General features: G+C 36.1%; 2 protein-coding genes across 3 annotated transcripts; one reads left to right on the top strand and one right to left on the bottom strand.

The window, feature by feature from the left end:
* Positions 1-299: 299 nt before the first annotated feature.
* grsf1 (G-rich RNA sequence binding factor 1) lies at positions 300-6,853 on the bottom strand. 2 transcript variants are annotated; one of them, XM_041253192.1, is made up of 10 exons: positions 6,404-6,853; positions 5,813-5,960; positions 5,403-5,558; positions 3,786-3,920; positions 3,414-3,552; positions 3,162-3,322; positions 2,163-2,272; positions 1,855-1,990; positions 1,073-1,134; positions 300-865 (listed from the first exon to the last, which is right to left on the bottom strand). In XM_041253192.1, the coding sequence occupies exons 1-9, from the start codon at positions 6,653-6,655 to the stop codon at positions 1,085-1,087; spliced, it is 1,287 nt and encodes a 428-aa protein (XP_041109126.1). In that variant the 5' UTR covers positions 6,656-6,853; the 3' UTR covers positions 300-865; positions 1,073-1,084. The 2 variants fall into 2 exon arrangements, with proteins under 2 accessions (XP_041109126.1, XP_041109135.1); XM_041253201.1 differs by having other exon boundaries at positions 6,770-6,850.
* A 747-nt stretch (positions 6,854-7,600) lies between these two features.
* Positions 7,601-23,821, top strand: LOC121317309 (MOB kinase activator 1B). The gene is made up of 6 exons (XM_041253116.1): positions 7,601-7,781; positions 12,269-12,435; positions 19,514-19,607; positions 20,782-20,915; positions 21,783-21,946; positions 22,327-23,821. Exons 1-6 carry the CDS (start codon positions 7,768-7,770, stop codon positions 22,402-22,404), a joined length of 651 nt encoding a protein of 216 aa, XP_041109050.1. The 5' UTR covers positions 7,601-7,767; the 3' UTR covers positions 22,405-23,821.
* The last annotated feature ends 706 nt before the right edge of the window (positions 23,822-24,527 follow it).

Below are 24,527 nucleotides of genomic sequence, written 5' to 3'. Positions count from 1 at the left end.
ATACTTTCTATCCTATCGGCTCCTCCTACACGACTCTTACACATATGCAGTTTAGTCTTCTCAAAGTACACTCCTGCATTATTATACTGTTCTATGTAACAGGAAACACAAAGTTCCTGATTTTATATTAGGCACATAATGCTAAACAGTACAGTAAACACAATAGTGGATTGTTTCCAGTCTTGCATTGTTTAAAATAGAATTAATTTAACATTTAAACTCTATAACCGTTATTTTGTGTAGCACATGATAAAATATGTTAGCCTTTTGATGTGTTTGTAAAAACCAGTAACACAAAATAACACGGAGCATATTTTTATTATACATGGCAACTGCAAATAAACAAGCAAGGCAGAATAGGCTTGTTGCTATCCATATAAATTTATTTTCACATTTCTTACCTCTGAAAATGGGCTAAATGCCTTTCAATCAAAGATAAATCCAATTAATTTCTAGAAGAAACTTGTTTGGAGCTCTACAATCAAATCATAGAAGTGGTTTTGAAAAATGAATCCCTGTATTATAAGGGTTAAACCAGTCACTGGAGCCTCTCTAGAATTTAAAGAATTAGACAAGTGCAACACTCAAAAAGCTGACAGTATTTTAATGTTCTGTGGCTCAAGTTCAGTAATTTTACATCCTAGCCCGAACGCTATATTATCTGGCAGAAGGGTTCGCTCTAACACAAGAATATAAATTACATCTTTGTCTGGGGGGGTCATTATGTTCAAAAAGGCAGCTGTCATGAAGCTGCTATACATTAGAAGACTCTTATGGATATGTTTTTACTTATTTTTAATATGCAGGTATTCTGCCCAGGAACATTGCTGTCTTCTCAGATATTGTCCCTGACTCTTGGACACACCTGGAATGAACAATACAGAATATATACAAAATTGGTTGTATATCAAACCAGTAATTAAAAATATATAACTTTATTATTACAGATAAACACAACATTAAATCGAGGACTAATGAGACATATTTATATATGTCTGCCAAGTGAAAAGCTATGTTGATGCTTTATGAATCCAAAAATATAATACCATTTTTCTAATTAAAAAGCTCCTACCTCATCTTCATGTCACTGGTTTTCTGATCCAGAATTCAGGAACAGTTCTATATACCTATGTTCTGGATGTAGGGAAGACAATTTACAAGTCAGGCAAGATATTATTGATTAACAAATGCAGCAAATCCCTTCTTGTGACCATTTAGACCACTCCCTGTCAGACCCTTTCAATTTGAAACCAGTCCAAATATCTCCCTTTATTAGCCTCAGCTCTCAATTATATAAGACAATTTTACTCACTCACTTTGGTGGTCTAAATACAGGGAATGCATCACATAATGTAGTCTGGTTAAATTTGGAAACTGATTGCACAGCACTGGCTGCTAGAGTCAGTTCAAGGGGGAACTTGTGGGGAGAGGACGATAGCTGGTGTTCTCTTGTAGCACTGCTCTTATGAGAATGAATACATATTTCCATCCTGCAAGATTGTATGCTGCAGAGCATTCTGGCTGAAAGAGCCATGCTGTTAAAAGGCTATAAACATAAAATGCAATCAGTTTCAAAAGGCAAACCTTGAGTTTACTTTAAGTTTACTGAAACAAATATGGCTCTGTCAGACAGCATTCATGCGCTTTAAAAAAAAAAAAAAAAAAGATCAATTTTGTTGATTTTCCAGAAAGCTACTAATCGTCTTTGGCCTTATATTGGATAATTCACTTATTTAAATCAAAAGAGACCTTTTGGAGCTCAGTGAGTAATCTGGATAGTAATATGAAAAATACAATTCTTCATTGGTAAATAAACACTTAAACTGAAATTCAAAGCAGTTGTGAAACACTTACGAATGTGTGATCTGTCTTTGGACATTGCTGACACTGCATCTTCATGAGTGGTAAAATACACATCTGCTTCACCTGTGGCTTTCCCATCAGGGCCAAACTCAATGTGAATTTTGACAGGCTTCAGTGGAAAGAAAAACTACAAAAAAAAAAAAAAAAGAAATTGAACATTACAACATACAATATTATATATATATATATATATATATATATATATATATATATATATATACACCACACACACACACTAAAAAGAAAAGTATATCACTCATAAAAAAACTGTTTACAGAAAATGTATTGAAATAACTTACGTTTACAATATCTATTCCATTAACTTCGAATGGCAAACCTCTCATATGTATGTTGTGACCAAACAGACTTGTTTCAGGATTTATATTTGATTGAGACATTAGACCACTGCCTGTAAAAAAATAAATAAACAAAATAATAATACACAGCGTGTTTATTATTAAGGTCATGTTGAAAATTATGCAGATAATGATAAATGATAAATGTGATGGTCCCGGTAGGTGACTTTATTTGATGTTTAATTTCCAGTAATTTTGGACTGTTGTGTATTTTTTTTAAAGACTACACCTAAATGAGAAGATACAAAATTAAATTGTATTTACATAGCGCCTTTCATTCTCAAACAATGTACAAGACAAAACTAAAGAAAGCACACTTAAACAGAGAAAGAGTAAAAAGAAAACAATCAAATAAATCAACTTTGGTATATATAATGTTAAAAAAAGAAAAGCAAAAGAAGTGTACACATTTTAAAAATGTAAAAAAAAAAAAAAAAAAAAAACTAATTTTTTATTCTGTATAAGCTGTAGATAAGTTACGGCATGACCTGGGAGCCAAGCAAACAGAGCACTGCTGTTGTCAAGTTAGGATTGCACAAAACCATGAATTTGGTTCTCAGCAGCAGACAATGAAAGAAATTAAGTTTAGCAATATTTTGCAGATGGTAAAAAGAGTCTTTGGTGACTTAAATTTGAGACTCAAATATAATTTAGAGTCAAATAAGATCCCCAGTTTTGTTCACATCTGTTTTGATGATTTTTCAACTGCCCAAACCTATTTGTAAAGATTTTGTGGTTGATTTTGGGGTAGGAATAGAAGTAGCTACAGTATGTAGTGATTATACCAATGCAACCAAAAGATTGCAATATATCACTAGGAAGTGTTAGGATTCATTGATATAAGATGAATCATATACAGTGATTTAAAAAGTCAACAGGCCACCATGCTGATTCCCACATCAACCCACTCCCTGGTATTCCCTCATTACTTAAATAACTTACTGCTTTTATAGTCTGGGGGTGAATTCCTGATATCTTGAACCCCTGTGGATGTGTTACTGGAGAAAGTAGCTTGTGTTGAGGGACGAGCCTCCACTTGCTTTTTCTGTGGGGTGTTGGGGGTTTGGATCTCAATCTTACTGCTTGGGAACACTTCAATATACCTGAATGAAAGCCAGAGGTTGTTTAGTAGGACTAGACAACCCTAGTGTAATAAATACATGAAGTGAAGTATGCACAATGCTGACTTCATACCTGCTGCCCATTGATTCTCTGTGCTTCAGTAAAGCTTGATCTGCCATTTCTGGTGAAGAAAACTCTACAAAAGCAACCCCTGTATTTCTCCCTCTGCGATCTGTAACTAATGTAACTCCATTTGCAATAACATCCAGACCTGAGGGCAGAAGAATTATAGATACGTAATAATAGAACATACAAAAAATATTACTAACATACATCAGCCAACATAACTGGAATTACAAACATGAGCTCTCATTAAAAAAAACCCTGTGTCTGTGTGATAGGAATTGAGAGAAAACCTCCTGTCTAAGGACAGGTTTTATACAAGCAGAGTATGCCTTTTTGTGTTTCATTATTATTATTTTTAACAATATCATGAAAACAAACCTTCAAAAAACTGAATGACATCTGTTTCAGTACAACTAAAAGGGAGTCCCCTGAGACGCACAACTCCATCGTTCACAGGAGAATCCACAGACTGCTTCAGAAAAGTCTCTGCTTCACTGTTTGTCACTTCATACACTGGGGAAAAAAAACAGAGACAACAAATACAAATGAATACAGTATAGGCGACTCGGTGCCAGGGGCGGCGCCACGCTTGGGCCTGAGCCCACCCATTTTGCTCATGGGGCCACCCAGTTATGGAGTGATTGACAATTAAAAACATTTCAAACCAAACCGTATCAGAATGTAATCCACTGCAGCAAGTCTAGCTCATCCTTGTGGTTCAAAAATATATATATGTCCCATTCACCCCAGTACAGTTGCCATGGTTATATATAAAAAAAAAAAAAGCATATAGGCGATTGGACGGCTGAGATACGAGATATTGCGTCTTCGATAGTATAGTATCGAAATTACAGCGCGTCGGCAGCATACATACAGATACTTTCATTGCAAGGCACGCAAGCAACCAGCTTGTGCAGTTGCTGTTTAGTTATTTTTTACACTTGCAATTAGCTGTCTAATTACCTACACATGGCAGAAGTGTGGAGTAGTGGTTAGGGCTCTGGACTCCTAACTGGAGGGTCGAGGGACACTGCTGTTGTACCCTTGAGTAAGATACTTTACCTAGATTGCTCCAGTAAAAACTCAACTGTATAAACAGGTAATTGTATGTTAAAAATAATGTGATATCTTTTAACAATTGTAAGTCGCCCTGGAAAAGGGCGTCTGCTAAGAAATATAATACAGAACGTTTAGCCAACTTTGCAGTAAACCATAGCTATATTTGTGTCTTACGCATTAGCTATGTCCCAACATATTTTGTAAAAAGAAAACAAACCGACGAATCAACAAATGCGCCAGTAATCTAAGTACCTACATTTAATTTTATCAACTCAGTTGACTGATGCAGCTGAGATGTACTGTACTGTATGTTATGTTCAACTCATGCCTCTATTCCTGTTTTGTTTTTGTTCCCATATAACTGTTTTCTAAAGCTCAAAGGGAAGTATTAACATTCACCTTTAGTCACTGTATGACAGCTTTTTAAATTTAAACTACACTTTGGGAACTCGAATACACGCTGCTATGCCTGTTGGTGGTAAATCGGATTTCCGACTGTCAAAATGTTTATCTAGGCAGAACATACTAAAGACTGATGTATGCTATGAGAACTGTCAATATATCGCACTCTAAGAGATTAGCCACAGTGCCAGCTCTGCTTCTTGACTTTTCAGAAAATGTGCCATTCAGTGCCCCCTCCCCCACCCACCCCCACTTCTGGTGATTTGTATAAAAATGTAGTGCCTTGCTCATGGGCCTGTGAGGTAATACCTTTCATAAATTTAAAACCAAAAAATACAATGTCAGTGATCTTGTTAAGTAGACACTGTTACACCTTCACATCGGAAGCGGGCTGGAGTTAATCATTCTACTAATCAAGCACCACAGGACCATTTTGTTAAAACTAAAGGCCTGCCTCTTCACATTCAAAGAATGAACTACGCATTTTATTTTAGCCCAGACTTTTTGCTATTATGTCAGTGTTTAGAAGCATACCTTCCACATAACGCGGGCCCAGATACTGCCTGTGCTTTTCTAAAGCTTTTTGGACATCCTCCTCATAATCCAGCTCAATAAACGCTTCTCCGCTTGGCTTTCCATCTCTGTTCAGTGTTAGGTGTATTCCATCAGCACCACCTCGAATTCTGCAGTCTTGAAATGCAAGGCAATAAACGCAATGAGAGTATGTTAACAATTCCACTTAACACAGCAATCCTTACAACACTACAGTACTTAATCATTCACTGTAAAATAATATAAAAAACCAAAAACTGGTGGCTTCATAATGCGTGTCACATGTTAAAGTTCCAGGGATTTTGAATGCACTGTAGGGAACAGCTAGAACAAGCGTGTTTTTTTTTTTTTTTACAGCTGTCGCAGTAACTGTTATTGTAACAAAAGGCTACCTGAGAAGAAGTTCTGCACGTCCTCTACTGTACAAGACCAGGGAAGGCCTCTTGCTCGGATAATAAACACTTCTTTAGCTCCAGCTTCTGCTTTGTCATCATAGTCAGGAAGAGGAGGATATTCGTCTTCTTTAAAAGGAAAACCAGTCTACTGCCAACAGATAATAAACTTTAATCCCAGGCAAAAAAAACAAACAAAAAGCAACATTGCTCCTTTTGGTCTATGATTTTCTGACCCAGCAGTGGTATGACTTCCCTGAGTCACTTGTTAACGATGCTGCCTGCAAGTTGACAGTGAAGGGGAATATGATAAATAAACATTTGATTTTACTACACCGCATATAAAAGTAGCCTAACAGGGTCATTGCATGTAATGATGCAATTAATTTTAGGGCACACTTTGCAGGAGAGCAACGTGTATCTACACTGGATCTATACACACACAACAACCCAGGCCTTATTCTGTACTGCTTCTCAAATTCAATTACAGCTAATGTACAGTGCAGTAATAAATAAATCAATATCTTTAAATTAATATCTGTCACACCGCATCCCGCAGTATTATATTCGTTGGCATCTGAATGTTTTTACCTGGCTGAAACAGCGGGACTGTACCACGGATTTCCCCAGTATAGACTGTGGGACCGGAGGAAGCAGTGTATTAATTGCATGCTGAGCAGGTGACCCATGCTGGGAAACACGAGGTCCAGTTTGGTTTCCAAAGTGACACAAAGCAAATCGGATATTAGAATTATCAGACCATGTATTCCTCGAAGAATGCAGTTTCCCCATGACGTTTCGGATGAGAATTTTAAAAAGGACAGATCTGCAGTGCACAGACATCACGAGACGAGCACAGTACCTACGTATTTCTAAAACCTACAACCATTTGATACAGGCACCAGTTATTTTAGTTTTTTGTTTTTGTTTTTAATACGATTTAACAAACAACTGTACCGGCATGAACTGAGATCCGACAAATGTCAAACCAGATGCTGAATGTCACTAATGTAGGAAAACCCTGTTCAACGTTTAAAGGTCAACGAGACGGAGAGCATAACACAGAAACGAAACTACATTACAATGTAATGGTTCCTGTTTTCGCACAGTGACATCTAGTGGTGAAATAGACTTGGCTGGTGGCACGCATATTCTGAATGTCCTTAAATTATACACAGCTGATGACACGTACTATTAATAATATTGAATTTGTTAATGTATAATAATAATAATAATAATAATAATAATAATTAGTAGTAGTAGTATAATGCAATGGCATGTTTAATTATGCATATTTAAAGTGTTATAAAAAGATACCAATATAATCCAGTCACTTTCTGAATATGAAATACTTTAAAAAAATATTGTTTATTAATTCATGTAGGATACAAACGAGTCGACATTTATTAGTGCAGTAGTGTATTCCTACACACATAAATCATACAGTATTTGTTTTTCTTCAATATACTAATATGTACAGTCGTATACAGTATTAATATATAAAGGAAACTGTTTTGGACGGTACTATAGGGTCCTTTACAAACTGAATACAAAAGCAGTTGTATTGCAACATAGAAAGCAATGTATGCTGCATTAGATTGCTTATTACTTATTAACATCCGAAGCCATTGGTCTTTTGTTAATTTTAATGTCAATGTTTAAACAAACGTGAATCCTACAGCACCACTTCAGGTTAAGGGAGAAGAAAGGGATCAATCTCCGAATCTCGCTGTGTCAGCATCTCTGTTCTCGCGAGATGTTTCGTGGCGTGCGCTTAGACTTTGAGAGAAAGAAGTTTAGCGTATTGGAGAACAAGGAGTGGAAAGACGTTTATCAGTTTCTTTTATTTATATACTCACCTTACCTGTAAACAGCGCTCTCCAGTTTTGTCATTTCGCAGGAGTTACACCTCTTTTGACATACGTGTAGCTACTGAGTTTCGTTCGTGAACAGAAATGAGCTTTTTGTTGTGAGTATAAATGTGTTGCTGCTATTATTTGTTGAACTTGGCTTTTTGGATGCTGCGGATTTAGGAAAGTGGCACCATACGAAACAGACCGTGTCCGTATATTTCATTCGTCTCATATGCCACAGGAAAACGTAAACAACAATTAAACATTTTGATGCTGTTTTAAAATTGGGCTCGGACTTAGTTGCAAGCAACATTAATCGTAAATGCTGCATGTATTTGTTTATTACGTGATGCTCTCACAATGTCATTGATTTTGCAGCCGTTGCTGCTCATGACATTATATATATATATATATATATATATATATATATATATATATATATATATATATATATATATATATATTAGTGTGTGTGTGTGTGTGTCTTGTTTAATGGAAAGACAGATGTCATTTACATCTGCTATTGACTCTGGTCCGATTAGACTCATTGAAATAATCAGACATCACTCTATATGTAAAAGGCCCGAATTGCACAGTCAAATGCAGTAATGACACCCATACATGTAGCAGTACTTGCTCAGAAATTGTAACTTACATGTACACGCTCTGTTGAACAGATAATAATGTAATGCGGTAATATGGCTGTGGTCCCCGTTTGACCCAAGCATGCAGTCTCATCTCATTACTAGGCAGAACACATAAGTGGCTCCCAGTTACATCTCTTGTATTCGGTACATGTAATGTAGTCGTTTTATTTAAGCAGGGGCCTTTATTTAATAACATGGATTACCTAAGGTTTTTATTTATACTATGTAATCCCCCCACCCCCCCCCCCCCCCCAATAAATAAATAAATAAATAAATAAAATACAAATTAAAAAGAAAAAACAAGAACAACACGTTTCAGCTATGATTTAAAGCGTGTGGTGCTTTGAGTCGCAACTCTATTAGCTAAGGGTTACAAACGGAAGCTTACCTCAGACGTATCTTCTTCAGGAAATGTAAACGTGATTTAAAATTTAACTGTACGACTGCCAAGACTAACGCCCTTTGTCCATGGCATTAGATTTCTCATGTTAATGTATTTTGGTGTTTACATTGTAATTTATATATATATATATAATATAAAATATTGGGGGTCATCATCCATTGATCTCTTAGAAACCTCTGTAATAGTTAAGAGCATCTTTTTTCCCCATTCTTGGCCAGTAATGTATGGAGGTTGACAGGATGTCAGCAACAACAGTATACTATTTGTGATTTCCAAAAGTCTTTCACAACCTTTTCTGTGCAAGGCAAGTCTTAAGATATGTGCTGCCCAGTTATGATACTGAGTACTAGGCAGAGTTGGGGTCAGTTATATTTTTTCAATTCCATTTCTAATCCCAGTTTCCTTTTAATCAATTTTAAGTCCTATTCCAATTATTTTACAACAAAGGCTTTATTGAGCAAACAGGCACTGTATACAATTTAATGAACTTGACAGGTAACCTGATAAAGCCTAAACGTCAGTAAAGACTATGCTGTAAAACGGAATAGGAACTGGAATTGTAGAAAAGGGAACTGGGATTGGAACTGGAATTTAAAAAATGGAATTGATCCCAACTGTGGGACTAGGCAATATGTTTCATACTATATATGAAAGTTTTCAGCCTATTATCATTTTGTTGTGATTCGGGAATATGCTATTTAAAGTGAGTTACTCCTGTGCAGGGGAGTTGTCGGATAACTATTCCCAGCAATTGCAAATCAAAATAAGTACAGTAAATGATTAATCAAATTAAAACTTTACTGTTAGGTCATTGGGCCAAAAGTCAGAACATTGGGTGATAGTATGCGACAGATTTAGCTGAAATTAGGATTTTTCAATTTCTTATGGATACCATTTTACATGCATTTTTCACAGAAAATCTGTCTCACTCAAGATGGAATGATTCCCTTTGTGTGGTGTCTGTAAAAGCAGATTCTGTTTGTCATTTAATGATAACTAAACATTAGACCCAGATAGAATGACCTTTAAGAAGTGCAGTAGGCTTTTAGACATCCTAGTCTGTGAACAAAACCTCTTTAGGCACTGACTTCAAATCTTCTTTGTATTATAAAGGGTCATTCCATGTTAAATCAACAGACTTTTTTTATGTGACTTCCTCCGATTGCGTTGCCAGATGCCATAGAGTCCATCAGTGGAAACATGCAAAATATAACAGCCCTACTGTAGCACTACCATTCACAAGATATTAAGAATTGTGCAGATTTTTTGATTGTTTAGCTGATCTTAATTATTTTCACTATATCCTTGCTCTTGATTTAAGCTGCCTGCAGCAAATTCAGGACATGTAAAAAGTGTGTTGAGTTGGCATGTACAGTAATGTCCTATGACACAGTTTTGTAGTAGAGGTTTGTGAAACAAAAAATATTTATGATATTTATATGAAGCAAAAGAGAAGCACAGTTTGGCTAGTTTTTAGTGAATCATTCAAACTGCAAGCAAGTAGTGACTTGCCATATATACTGTCTTTTTTTCAAGAAGTCTCCATTCTTTTCCAAAGTACTAATGCGTGTGGAAACAACTTTTTCTGACGCACAATGTTTCTGGACTCTTACCAAAGTTACATTTCTAAAGGATGTTTTTACACCTTTATGTGGTTCTGTTTCAGTACATTTCATGAAACGTGCATGTATTCAGATAATCAAGTTTATCTTGCAGTGCAAAGCAGTACATCCACTAGTAGTAAACACATCTGTCAATAAATTGCTTATTTGTAACCATTAAATTGTAGGATTTCATAATTGGTTCTGTACTTTTAAGTATCAACATAGTATTAACTGGTTACATTACAGTGTGCAGTCCATAGGCTTTTTACTGCATGGTCTTAAAGATTCTTGTTTGACAAAGAAACTAGTTTAAACTGCATTATGTATATTGAACATCTATGGCCGTATTTACCTCTGTGCTAAGTACAACAATCAGGTAGACTAGCTGTTCCTGCCTACAAGGAGTTTATTGACAGTTTGTACTATTGCAATTGTTTTGTTACTGTTGCTTCAAAATATGGCATTAATTCTGAGATCAGTCTTTTAAATCTGATATAAATCTGTTTTGGCTAATCACAATGTTGTATACTGAAGACACTTGTTCAAGTACAGTGTAATATTTGGGTGGATGGGTCATGCACCAAATACGAGGGTTCACATTCTGTTATATAATGCAAATACTGCTGATTTATATGTAGGCTACCATGTGTTTTCAGCACTCTTGAAATGCCATTGACTTCCTGTGATGGAGACAGAATTATTCTTGGTGTTAAATCTCCCTTCCGACCTGTGAGGGCACTGTGTAAAGAGAACAGAGTGCCTGGACTGGATGGCCAGACAGTTCATTCCCAGGGTTAGATGGAAGTCTGCCATCTAGAAAGGGGGCAGAGCTACCGTACACCAAATCATCGACCCGGAAGGGAAACGATGTGGCAGCCGCAGATTGGAGGAGTGGTTGCAGTCCTTAACCAAGGGGACGTGATTGACAGTACATAAGGGGATGTAGCAAGGTGATCTGTTCCTTTGTTATGGTTAATGCTGAACTGGAAGGAGAACAGCATTGTTATCGTGAGTGTTTTGTTTCTTTTTGTCTTGTCAAAAAATAACTTGTTGTTATTACACTGAACAAAAATATAAACACAACATGCAACAATTTCAAGGATTTTACTGAGTTACAGTTCATATAAGGAAATCAGTCAATTGAAATAAATTCATTAGGCCCTAATCTATGGATTTCACATGACTGTGAATATAGATATGCATCTGTTGGTCACAGACACCTTAAAAAAAAAAAGGTAGGGGCGTAGATCAGAGTACCAGTCAGTATCTGGTGTGACCACCGTTTCCTCATGCAGCGTGACACATCTCCTTCGCATAGAGTTGATCAGGCTGTTGATTATGGCCTGTGGAATGTTGTCCCACTCCTCTTCAATGGCTGCGAAGTTGCTGGATATTAGCGGCAACTGGAACACGCTGTCGTACACGTCGATCCAGAGCATCCAAAACATGCTCAATGGGTGACATGTCTGGTGAGTATGTAGGCCACGGAAGAACTAGGACATTTTCAGCTTCCTGGAATTGTGTACAGATCCTTGCGACATAGGGCCGTGCATTATCATGCTGAAACATGAGGTGATGGCGGCGGATGAACGGCATGACAATGGGCCTCAGGATCTCGTCACGGTATCTCCATTCAAATTGACATTGATAAAATGCAATTGTGTTCATTGTCTGTAGCTTATGCCTGCCCATACCATGCAATATGGTAGAAATTGACCCTTAATACTACTGGTCAAACTCTTCCAGATCTTTCTATAAAAACACTTAAAGAAATAGGTTACTTTTTATATATTAAAAGATGTTGCAATAACAGTTATTGAATAAGTGTCACTTGCAGGTTAATCCTACAGTTAAGACGAGTTGAGGTAAATATTAACATTTATCAGAGGTGCATGCAGTATCGGCTGATGATAATTTAAACCCAGTATATTTTCTTTTATTATTCATAGTGGAAGTCGCTCATCTAAGACGTTTAAACCAAAGAAAAACATTCCAGAAGGCTCCCACCAGTATGAACTTTTAAAACATGCAGAAGCTACCTTGGGAAGTGGCAATCTTCGTATGGCTGTTATGCTACCCGATGGGGAGGACTTGAATGAATGGGTTGCAGTAAACAGTAAGTAGAAGACACGTTTTACAACATTTTTATTTGTGTTCAATCCGAGTAACTGTTAACATAGTCTTAATCTGTAACATGCTGAGTGGGGTGAGACCTAAAAAAAATATGTATCTACTTATTTTACGTAGTTTTTCATACTGTATATCGAGTGAATTGCTTGTCAATGCAACTCATTAATCGACCAATGCACTTTATGAATAACCATTGCAAATCAGTATTTACTGATTGTCTGTCTGCACTGCTAGACCTGAAGAATTATAGTCAGTCAAAGTGGTAGACCTCCCCAGGCAGGTATTAAAGCTCTTTGCAGCCATGGGAATCCTTTGGTTGGTTTAGTCCCTGAGGGTATGTGGCTTTGGGAAGAGAAAATAAATTAAGAAATCAGTATTCCATTAGTTCTCATGGGTGGACTTCAGTTGGACAAATAAACTTGACCAATTGTGTAAAATTTGGGTCAGACCATAAAATGTGTCTGTCTGCAACATTGTGCTGTTGTCTTTAGTATGTTATTCTTATTATTCTTATTCTTCTTCTTACTATTATTATTTTAATTAATTAGTTGCCAATTGTTTCATTTTCTCCCCAATTTGGAATAGTCAATCATTTTTAGGCTCAGCTCACTGCTACCACCCCCTGCACTGACTCTGGTGGGGCTAAGATGAACACACGCTTCTTTTACACACTGCAGGCCCACCATGTAGCCTCCTCAGAGCTACAGTGTCGGAGGACAACGCAGCTTACAGGCAAGCCAGCAGGCGCCCGGCCAGACTACAAGAGTCACTGGTGCGCAGTGAGCCAAGGACACCCTGGCCGACCTACCCCCCCCTCGGGCGGCACTCGGACAATTGTGCGGTGCCCCCTGGGAGCTCACATCCAAGATCGGCAGTGGAATGGACTGGACATTGCCGGTTCAAGTCCAGGCTATTCCACTGCCGACCTTGGATGGGAGCTCATCCTGCACTTTTTCTATATGTAAATGCTTGTTCCTTTTTAGCATTTCATTAATTGGTTAAAAAATTGGCAACATTTCCTCTAATTATCAGAAAAAGCACAACATGAGGAATTGGACAGCTTCTGGAGAGAAATAAAACCAACATAAAAATAATAGTAAGATTCTTCTCACAAGAACCTTTTAGAGATGTTCTAGAATGTCAGAGAATACAAAAAAAAGTAACTATGGCAACTGGAAATGGCAATGCCCCAGCTTTGGGTAGTGAACTAAGTACTGTATCAACTAATTTAATTAATTGACATACATACATAAATAGAGTCGATATATCGTGAATGTCGGGGTCCAATATAAAGCCGCTATATATCGAGGGCCGCGATATAGTGAGAGACCCATAGAAAAACAAATAGGCTAACAAATGCTGTACAACCACTCCCTCGTTTTATCCTGAGCATCAGGGTCCAGTATAAATCCTCTACGCAACCTGCTTTTTCTCATTGTTCATATAAAAAGCAGCACACCATTTTAATGCAACGGAGGGTCATTGCTTTTCATCAATTTCAGTATCTAGTTAATTTCATGAGTCTTCCTCTCGTTTCTCAAATGCACAAACCCGCTGCATTGAAAGAATCCATTCTCAACATAGGAGGCTTGTTGCTAAGGAGCTGACGTCACTGCCTTGTGACTTTTGCTAGTGCATTGCTGCCGCACATGTACACCTTGTTGGCTAAAATAAAAAACGCTTCAGCAAATAGATATTTAATTTGATTGTGTTATTGTGCAATACGTGTGTATATGATAACCAGCGTTCCCTCTAAGCTTTTTAAATACTGAGAAACTTACCGTTTTGACTGAGAAAGGGTAAATTATTATCGGTGAGAAATGCCATGCACTAACCATTTTAATATATTTTTTGTTGCATTATACAATTTTGAAACAATATTCCAACACAAGTATCGCAACAATTTTACAATTTACTTTAAACGACATTTACTGTGCCTCTGCCTCTGATTTTGAATCATCCTGTGATCCTATGCAGCTCTGTCTGTTGTTATCATAGATGTAGACTGCATGCTTAACTGGTGACCTGCATAAAATTAATTTATACTACTGCATAAAACACTGGCATCTGCACTGCCTTCAATTGTAACCATCTTTAGGGCTACTAACTGTTCCATTCTTGGGAATACCAAATTCTGTTTTTCAAAAATTCCCAATTCCATTTGATCCTATATTTTTTTTTTTATCAACGTATAATGAAATGTATAATAAATATTACCACAAATCAGACTGTTGCTGCTGTAATAGTAAGTGAAGCATCTGAAGACACTTTAAACATTTTTTCGTAATGTTTATAGACATCACTTTACAACAATAAAAAATATGAAACAGTTTAGTAACAGTCTAGCAATGTCATGTGAGAGTAATCCTATGTACAGTACTCCACAAATTAAATTTAGCGTTTTACTGGCATTACAATAATAACCAGAATAAAATGTGAGACACTGGCAAAGGTGTTTTGACTGACTCGTTGCTGTAAAACAGGTTCACTGCTATGTATTACCCGATTGTAATTTAAGTTGTACCACTTTTAATGTAAATGTATAATTAATCCTCTCAATTGTTTCTTTCCTAATTCTGCTGTGTTATTCACAAGATTTAAAAAGATTTGTCTCCAGACAATGTCTTTATGAAACCAGCGGTGTGTGGTGTGGTGACTATATCCTTTCCACAATAGTGATCAATTGTATAGCTAGAAAAATAGTTTTAAGCTCATTTCTTCAGCGTCAGAAAATATAGTTCAATTAAGAAATGACCATGGTTTAAAATTGCTAATTATATCTTCATTCATGGCAGTTAGCGTGGAAAGAAATAAATTAAACAATAGTGAAATATGCGATTATTTAACTTCAGGAAAGCTCTGCCTTGAGTGCATTACCTTAGGTCTTAGTTTTTCAGCATAGAAGAATGCAGTGCTGGCATTATTACTCGCTTTCTTATTCTCTATGTGTTTACGACTGACATTTAATTTTTAATGGTATTGACTTGTACATGTTCACGTGAATTACAGCAAAACTTTAAGAATACTATCTCACCATCCTCATGTAGATAATCATATTTCTTTTAGCTCTGCCTTACTGAAATATTGCTTTTTTCTTCATTGGTGCAGCCAATGAATAATATATAATATACATATAATAATATACTAACTTATGAAAGTTAGTAAACTGAGTGCTAAGGTTGTTGCCAGTTACTGCGAAAAATGTGTGCATTTTAGCCTTAGCGGGAACGCTGATAACAGTACGATATTAATGTTTTGTTTTTAATTGCTTTGTATATTGTTGTTTGTGATGTGCAGTACGAAATAAAACAAACAGTAATTCTAAGTGTCAGTATATTGCAGCTAAGGCATACGTATCTAGACAGTTAAAATAGGGAATGGGGAGCCAACTCCAGGACCGCGATATATCCGAATCCGTAGTATAGCGAGGGGCGATATAAGGGGTTGGAGACCTCTATAATATATATATATATATATATATATAATAATATTAATTAATTTTGGTTTGACCAAACTTCTTCATAAGTGGGGGATGGTGATTAATGTCACATTTTGTTGAATTACAAACAATGCATGCACAGTTTTTCTATCTATTTATTTAAAGCTGTAGTGTTTAAACTGAACACTGTTATATGAGGAGGAGATTAAATGTCAGCAAAACTTACAAAAAAAGTGTACACAATGAAATTTACTGGTTGCATAAGTATTCAGGCCCCTTAAGTCAGTACTTCATAGAAGCACCTTTTGCAGCAATTACTGCTAAGAGTCTTTTTGGATAGGTCTCTACTAGCTTTGCCCAGTAGGGTGGTGAAATTTTTGCCCATTCTTCACGGGAAAATTGCTCCAGTTCTGATAAGTTTGTTAGGGATTGACAATGCACTGTAATCTTCAAGTCTCAACATAATTTTTCGATTGGATTCAAGTCAGGACTTTGACTGGACCACTCATTCTCTTCTTGTTTAAACACTCCAGTGTGGCTTTTGGCTTTGTGCTTCGGGTCATTGTCCTGCTGAAATGTGAATTTCCTCCCTAGTTTCGGAGTCTTGGCCGACTCAAACAGGTTTTCCTCAAGGATTCGCCTGTACTTTGCACCATCCATTCTTGCCTCTATCCTGACAAGCTTCTCAGTCCCTGCTGAAGAGAAGCATCCCCATAACATGATGCTGCCACCACCATGTTTGACAGTTGGGATGGTGTTGGGTTTGCGTCAGAAGTAACGATTGGAATTTAGACAGAAAAGTTCAATTTTTGTCCAGTCTGACCACAAAACCTTTTTCCACATGTCTGCAGATGAGGCTTTTGGAGTAGTGGCTTTGTTCTTGCCACCCGGCCATACAGGCCAGCTTTGTGTAGAGACCGGCTTATTGTTGATGTGTGAACACTGACTCCTATCTCGAACACAGAACTTTGCAGATCTCTCAAGGTCATTGTTGGCTTCAGAGTGATATCCCGAACCAGTTTCCTGCTTGCCTGGCTGCTAAGTTTGGGAGGGTTACCTGATCTGAATAAGGTGCTTCTATGAAGTACTGACTTAAGGGGCCTGAATACTATATATATATAATTAATCAAATTGTGCAAGCCATAAGGGTTTGATTTGTTACATTAACCCATAATTAACCCATAATTAAAACCATAATTTAATTTAATTCAATAAAAAGTTTTATCACAGTATTCTTACAATTGGCTGAGCTCTAGAAGACTATAGAATATCTTCAGAACCACTAGTCTTCGGAACCACAATATCTTCAGAACCACCTTTGTCTCTTCCCGACTAGACGACTGTAATGCATTGTTTGCTGGAGCCTCTAAATGTGTTATTAATAGGCTACAATATGTTCAGAACTCGGCTGTTTGAGTCCTAACTAGGTCTGAATCTTTTGTACGTATTACACTTGTCCTGGCATCTCTGCATTTGCTTCCTGTTAAGTTCAGAATTGAGTTTAAATTACTACTGTTAACATACAAGACCTTGAATGGTCTGTCTCCTAGCTGTATCTCTGATTTGTTAACTGTATATTCTCAGGTGCGAAACCTCAGATCTGCAGATGCCGGGCTCTTAACGGTGCCAAATCTAGGCTTCGGTCTATGGGAGAGAGGGCCTGCAGCTGTGATGCACCCAAGCTCTGGAATGCTCTCCCACAGAAAATAAAAGATTCAAATACTGTTGATATTTTCAAAAAGCAACTGAAAACACATTTTTTTTAATGGCATTTGAGTGTGTAGGGCTGGCTGTTTATGTGTTGTACAGTACTGGTGCTGTGTGACTTGTTTTAATTATTTTTTTTTTTTTATTGTGTATTGTTTTAAACTATAAAGCGCTTTGAGATGTGCTGTATGAATTGCGCTATAAAAAATAAAGATTATTATTATGTTCTAGTCTGATTTTACAAAAACTAAGCAGTATGTTTAAAGTGCTATTTTACATGGTGTGGAATCGTAGGTATAGGTTGTGACCTACTTGTTTCATATTGGTACCTATTTATTATTTGTATCCTTGGCTGTGAATGTCAGGTACTTTTTCGCTGTTGACATTGTGTTACAGTAATCCGTTGCATATCCGATTGCGCAGGGACCAGTGTAAGGGTGGCTATGTAAAAAGTCTGATGAATTAATCCTGTTTTAAAAACAATTATACACAGCTGTAACACTTACTATATTCATACACTTATTGTTTTGAGATTCAGCTTTTATTAAGGAGCTCCCCTAAATCCAGTGTTTAGAAAGGTACAGGGTATTAATGCATGTGACGCAGTAGCCGTCTCTGTGTGCGTGCATGCATTTGCTGCTGAGTGACAGGCAGGAGAGCGAGACGGAGGTTGAAGTTGATACACCCCACAGGTGAACAGGATTTATTTACTGAACAGCTCACGTGACAGTACCAGCAATGGCAGTGCACGATCACATACAACACAGTGCACAACAACTTTGGTGGGATCTACAATCTCTAAACTAATCTTCTCTGTTCAATAATAAACTAGCATTGCTGAAGAGCTTGATTATGGCGGATAAATGGCAAGGACGGATATGTGACGGATTACTGTATCTTAAATTTTGTAGAATTTCAAACCAGGTCAGATTTTAAATTCTTCATTGTCCAACTGCTTTTCATTGCTACTGCCTGCTATAGTATATGTTCGGTAAATGGCAGGCAACTATAAATAAATTGTTTTTCATAATTGTTGTCATAAGTTTATACCACAGTATCTATTCTAACAGCTGTTTTACTCTTCATCTGTAGCAATATATGATTATAAGAAAGCCCTCTTCCCTACATGGAGTCATCAAGGCATAACTGACCTGCCTGTATTTTAAAATATAAAGGTATTTGTAACGTTGCCTTTGGTCAGTTCTCATAATAAGTCATCAGGATTTATTCATAGAAACTTGAAAGTAGGTTGTCTTACTTTTCTTTTTCATAATTATCAAACCTTTTAACCTTTCAGGCAGCCTCAATAACTGCTTTGTTCTCCTTTGTGCCTTTTTTCATCAAGACAAATGATGCAGGGTAACCGTGTGACAGCTTCATTTCCCCAGAGTCCAGTTTGACAAAGAAAATACAAATGAGTCAATTGTTAATCTGAGACTAGCACATGTAAACCTTGGTTTACATTTTGCTTGGCAATATAAACAAGGCACTTTTACAGGAAAGTTTTGTGTGTTTGACAAGTACCATTGTATTTTTTTATACATGTTGCCCAAAATGTGGCCCTTGGAAGCATGTGAAAATGCCTTGATTATAAGAAAAGCCTACATTCTCTTTTGACATAGAAATTAAGCTGTGGAAACCCCCAAATGACAGTGATTCTGTCTCCATGTAATCAGTGTTAAATTACTGTTAGTATTTACCTCCTTTTTACAATTTAAATTTTTGTAAAACTTTGGGTGGTGGTGGTTGGTTCAGAATAATTACGTGGTATTCATTTTATGGATTTGTTCTGGTGGTAAATGTCATTTGGGGTTTTTTATGATATTGATGCAAACAAGCATATAATTCTAAAATAAATATATTTACTTATCGATCTCACGTTGCAGAATTAAATAAGTTTTTCTTTTTCAATCCCTAGCTGTAGACTTCTTCAACCAGATCAACATGCTTTATGGAACTATCACTGATTTCTGCACTGAACAAAGCTGTGCTCTTATGTCTGCTGGGCCCAAGTATGTCATTGTTTCTTCTGTCTGCCTGTGGGTTATGGTTGTTTATTTATTTATTTATGTGTTATTATTTTTTAATGAATAGTACATAGAAAAGCAATGTTATTTTTTGAAAAACATTTAAAACAAAATACAAAGCTTACTTAAAAAATAAAAGCTTACAATTCACTTTGGAACATGACCCATAAATAATTTTTTGATCTTTAGTCTGTAGAAACTTATTTCATTTGCATTCATGATTTCAAAAGCACTTTGTGTGTGTGTGTGTGTGTGTGTGTGTGTGTGTGTGTGTGCTCACGCTATATGGAAATAAAATAAAATCAAACTTTTTTTTGGTTTAGAGCCATATTTTCATTGTTTGAACATCTGACGCAGTTTTATATTTGTTTGTTTTATTTCGGCTGGGAGGGGGTATATTTATATGGGCAAGGAATTAAAATACATTTCTAAACATATAACTTCAGTGTCACAATAATGTTGAAATAATGAAATGACATTTCTTGATCTGTTGTTTTCAGACCTTGCAAAGGTTTCCCATGTGTAATAAGTTACTGTTACTGACCAATAGACCCAAATAAAAAAATAACTAAAATTGAAATATATTCATCCTGTAAAATCAGCCCAATAAACCTAGACACCCGGAACCAAGAATTCAGAATAATGGATGTCTGTTATGTTGGTGGGTACGCATAAAGACAACTCATAGCATAACAGGAGCTGCCATCCCAGTGCCTCCTGTTTTTTAAGCTTCTGCAGAACTAACGTGCTGGAGTATGTACTGCACTACAATTTGGAAATTTCTCAAGCCTTATAAGAGGGAAGACAGTATAGCACAAAAATTAATTATAGAAAAACATGGATTTAATTTCACAAACTAATTTTACTTATTACTTGTTACGTGGAAAATGACTAACAGTTAGTTTGTATATTTAACATTTCATGTTTTTTTTTTTTTTTTTTCCAATGGCTAAAACAAATCCAAGACCTAGACATCATAGCTGAATGTGTTTGCCATTCTATGCTGCACAAGTCTTGGCACAGGCAGCTGAATTGTTTCTGATATTCTCTGTATGTACTTAGAGCATGTGCTTTACATGTGGTGGGAGGTTTAAGGGAACAATATGAAAGAGAAGTTTGAGAGTTATGCTTTTTATTTTATTGTTGTTTGATTTGTAAGATACGAGTACCATTGGGCTGATGGAACCAATATAAAGAAGCCAATCAAATGTTCAGCACCAAAGTACATTGATTACTTGATGACCTGGGTACAGGACCAGTTGGATGATGAGACCCTCTTCCCATCAAAAATAGGTACAGTACAAAATTTGCTAGTAGAAGATACACAACCATTTTACATTCACGTGGTGTTGCTAGTAGAAGGGGGTTATGTTGTTCCAAGAAATTGGAAAGTATCTTTACTTAAAGTAATATCCAGTATTGTCAAGTAGTGAACAGTTTTTTTTATTTTATTGTTATTTACTGCTGTGAACAAAAAAACATGAACTTTCTCATGGCTTTACTTTCTACATTTTATAAGTCGTTTAGCAGACGCTTTTATCCAAAGCGACTTACAGAGACTTGGGGTGAATTATGCGTCAACAACTGCTGCACAGTCACTTACAATAGGACCTCGGTTTTATGTCTAATGCGATGCACATTATAAGGACATTAAATAAATGAATTTGTTTATTAGCCATAATAGTGCCTTAAAAGGACAGGCCTTTATATACAGTTTTATCCACACGCTGAAATTGTTGCTCTTGCCACATGAAGCCTGAACAAACATAAAACTACAAAATATGTCATTATGATTTGTCTGTCACGTGTTTTCAATGTCTGCGACCTCCTGAAGTAGAATGCAGAATGGGAAAGAATGACTGGTGAATTTAGTAGCTTTAACAAAAAATACTATTATAAAAATCAAATACACATTTACCATAATGTGTGTTATTTTAAAATAAAAACATGAAACCTATAGTAACTGACAGGTAAGATTGACTGGAATAGAATTGTTAGATATATGAACTTCAAGAAAGGATGAAGAATGTAAAGACATACATGGCCACCACTGCAGTTTGGTTATATGTGTTGTCTTATGTTTTTTGTTTGGTTATAGATCACTCACCTTAAGTTTTAAGTTTGACTTAATACTCACTTCATTTTAATGTTTTTTTGTAGGTGTTCCCTTCCCAAAGAACTTCATGTCCGTGGCAAAGACCATCTTGAAGCGGCTGTTTCGAGTGTATGCCCACATTTACCACCAGCACTTTGACACTGTGATTCAGCTACAGGAAGAGGCCCATCTCAATACTTCTTTCAAGCACTTTATCTTCTTTGTTCAGGTACATGTTTTTCTGACATTTCAACAACTTTGATTTTCCTGTTATTGCATGTTCCAATGTACTGTATTTGTTTGCAGCATTTTTCTGTATTGTAAAAGGCCTAGTTAAGATTACATTAACAAGGCATAGAAATACCTGCCATTTGTAACAATTTAAAAACCTTCCAGACAAATCTCACTAGTTTGCCAACGTTGTTTTCTGTGATTTTTTTTTTTTTTAAAGTAACTTTTCAGAAGAGAATTTTTTTTTTTTTAATCAGTAATTGAACTGTAAGAATGAATGTTTAACTATACAAAGCTGCTTTTGAGAAAGATAATACATTTAGTAGATATAGAGAATTTAAATAATTTCTTATGTTTTTTTTTTTTTTTTTTCTGTAGGAATTCAACTTGATTGACAGAAAAGAACTTGTACCTCTGCAAGAGCTGATTGATAAGCTTACCACCAAGGACAGATAAATGGAGATAAAACAAAAAGAAAATATTTCCTTCAAGCAGACTAACTATTACTTTGATTTCTTTCTTTTTGTACAGACAGTCTGGCTTTGTTCTGTGTGCTACAGTATGTGAAATGTTTAGGGGAATGTCTTTTAGCAAGATAGGGAAATGACAGGCTTTTATGCTTAGCAAATTGTTGGCAAGTCATCTTTAGACAGGCATCTTTAATGTGGTACTCATTTAGATTGTTGATGGGTGTTTTGCTATAGCGGCAACATTAGAACACCCCTAACTAGAACATCCCCAAAACTCATTTCTGATTCAAGTGCCTAGTGAGGGTCACAAGTATGGTGGGACAAACCTACTAATTATAGATACTGTAACAATTTGAGATTCATTCAGCAAATGTCTACTTTAATTTGGGAAGATTTTTATAATCTGACTTTAAAGTCACTGCTATTATTATTATTTTTATTATTATTATTATTATTATTATTATTATTATTATTTTTATTTATTTATTTATTTATTTATTTATTTAAGTTTTCTTATTTGATTGGTCAAGTAACTCTACCTTCAATGACACATTTCTTCCAGTTGACCTAAAACATTAGAAGCTAGCCCTTCTGAATACCATAAACTCTAAATGCTGATTTATTTATTTATTTTTTTTCAGTGTTGTAATATGAGGAATGTCAAAAGTAAAGATTTTGTTTAGATGGAAACATAAGAAGGTATATCTTGGTCATTGCATTTAAGTATCAAACTGGGGAAGCAGAGGTCTTGCTTTCTATTTCTTTGTTCTATACCAGGTCTATGGATCAGTGCAGGGCTAAAATCACAGGCTTTTAGTAACTTCTCGGTAGTCTCCTTTTTGGATCAACAGTTTGTATCAAATGTTTTTTTTTTTTTTTTTTACAAAACTTGTGTATTAGAACATAATGTACCAATTGGAGAATTCTACCACCATGGGAAAGACTGAGAAAGCATTTGCGCCTCTGAAAATGTTGTGCCATTAAATAACAAAATAATAATTGCTAATGCTATAAATCTATAAACAACTAACATATAGCGTAGTTGCTTCATGCTAGTTCTGTGACATTACCATACAGTTTTAGCTTTTACAAGTTTTACACTTTAGTACATGCTTTATGAACCTGGTCCTATGTAGTTTCCATAAATGGACCATATACATAAACTTAGAATAACCATTTACTAGGAAATAGTTTGGATATTTTTCAAACTAAGGGTAAGAAGAGCATTCTATGATGCAATAAGAGCTATTGTAACTTTAGATAAGTATATTAAAAGTCAGAGTTCACCTACATTTTCTGCAGTCTGTATTTTTAATTAAACATATTTTTTACTGCCCTTGGGAAACGTGTGCTAATTTACCATTCCAGCTAAAGTAATTTTCAAAGCTCAGTGGGTGGTATTCAATTGTAGTGGCTTTTTTAGAATACTGAACACATACTGAACACTTCAGGAAAAGAAGTTGCCATGGAATAACCAGGTTTTAAAATCTCTTTTTCAACCCCCTTAGACTTTCTGTTTTCAGTACACCTGTACAGCAATGACTTGCAGTACCCCACACTGGGAAAGTGTAGTAAATGCCCATCACTGTGACACCACTCTAGTTCAATGCCAACTACATGAGAGAGCATTCTTAACAGACAGGAAGCTGTATTGCATTTCCAAATTCCTTTCAGGCTCTCCTCCCTACCCAAGGAACCTGATACTGTTGAAGAGAGTATCTGGTTGTCAAATGCAGTTTGGGTTGGAACGCCAGTCCCCACTTGGCATTTAACTCAAGTGTTCTGTATGAAATGACAGCTTAGCGCTTTGCTAAAGCCCTCCTCAGGACGCCCCTGCATTTTCCCAGCAAGTGCCAGACTTTTTTATTCTACTACATTTTATGAACTGAATATAGTACTTGGGAATCTAAGTATAGTGACTTGATGTGAGCAATAGCTGAGCCAGAGTCCTATGGTAAAATAGAGTCAATATCTAGCTTACTATGCAATTTATTAGTACATTGTCATTTCCATTGCATTAGGCTGGCATTTGTATTTGAATTCTTCCAGAACTTAGTATAGCAGCTTCTAGAAACTAATGGTTTTTGTATGAATACTAAAACTAATATT

This window comes from Polyodon spathula, chromosome 1, assembly GCF_017654505.1.
Source record: "Polyodon spathula isolate WHYD16114869_AA chromosome 1, ASM1765450v1, whole genome shotgun sequence".
Lineage (NCBI taxonomy): Eukaryota > Metazoa > Chordata > Actinopteri > Acipenseriformes > Polyodontidae > Polyodon > Polyodon spathula.
The sequence above is the reverse complement of the archived record's forward strand: the minus strand, read 5'-3'. Positions and strand labels throughout refer to the sequence as shown.

What these genes read in the sequence shown, in the direction of transcription:
- grsf1 (XM_041253192.1), bottom strand. Translation starts at nt 6,655, where the DNA reads ATGTCTGTGCACTGCAGATCTGTCCTTTTTAAAATTCTCATCCGAAAC. An exon ending in AGAGAATCAATGGGCAGCAG is followed by an intron (nt 3,323 to 3,413) that starts GTATGAAGTCAG and finishes GCTTTCATTCAG; the next exon opens with GTATATTGAAGTGTTCCCAA. An exon ending in ACCCCCAGACTATAAAAGCA is followed by an intron (nt 2,273 to 3,161) that starts GTAAGTTATTTA and finishes ATTTTTTTACAG; the next exon opens with GCAGTGGTCTAATGTCTCAA.
- LOC121317309 (XM_041253116.1), top strand. An exon ending in TGAATGGGTTGCAGTAAACA is followed by an intron (nt 12,436 to 19,513) that starts GTAAGTAGAAGA and finishes TTCAATCCCTAG; the next exon opens with CTGTAGACTTCTTCAACCAG. An exon ending in CTTATGTCTGCTGGGCCCAA is followed by an intron (nt 19,608 to 20,781) that starts GTATGTCATTGT and finishes TTGATTTGTAAG; the next exon opens with ATACGAGTACCATTGGGCTG.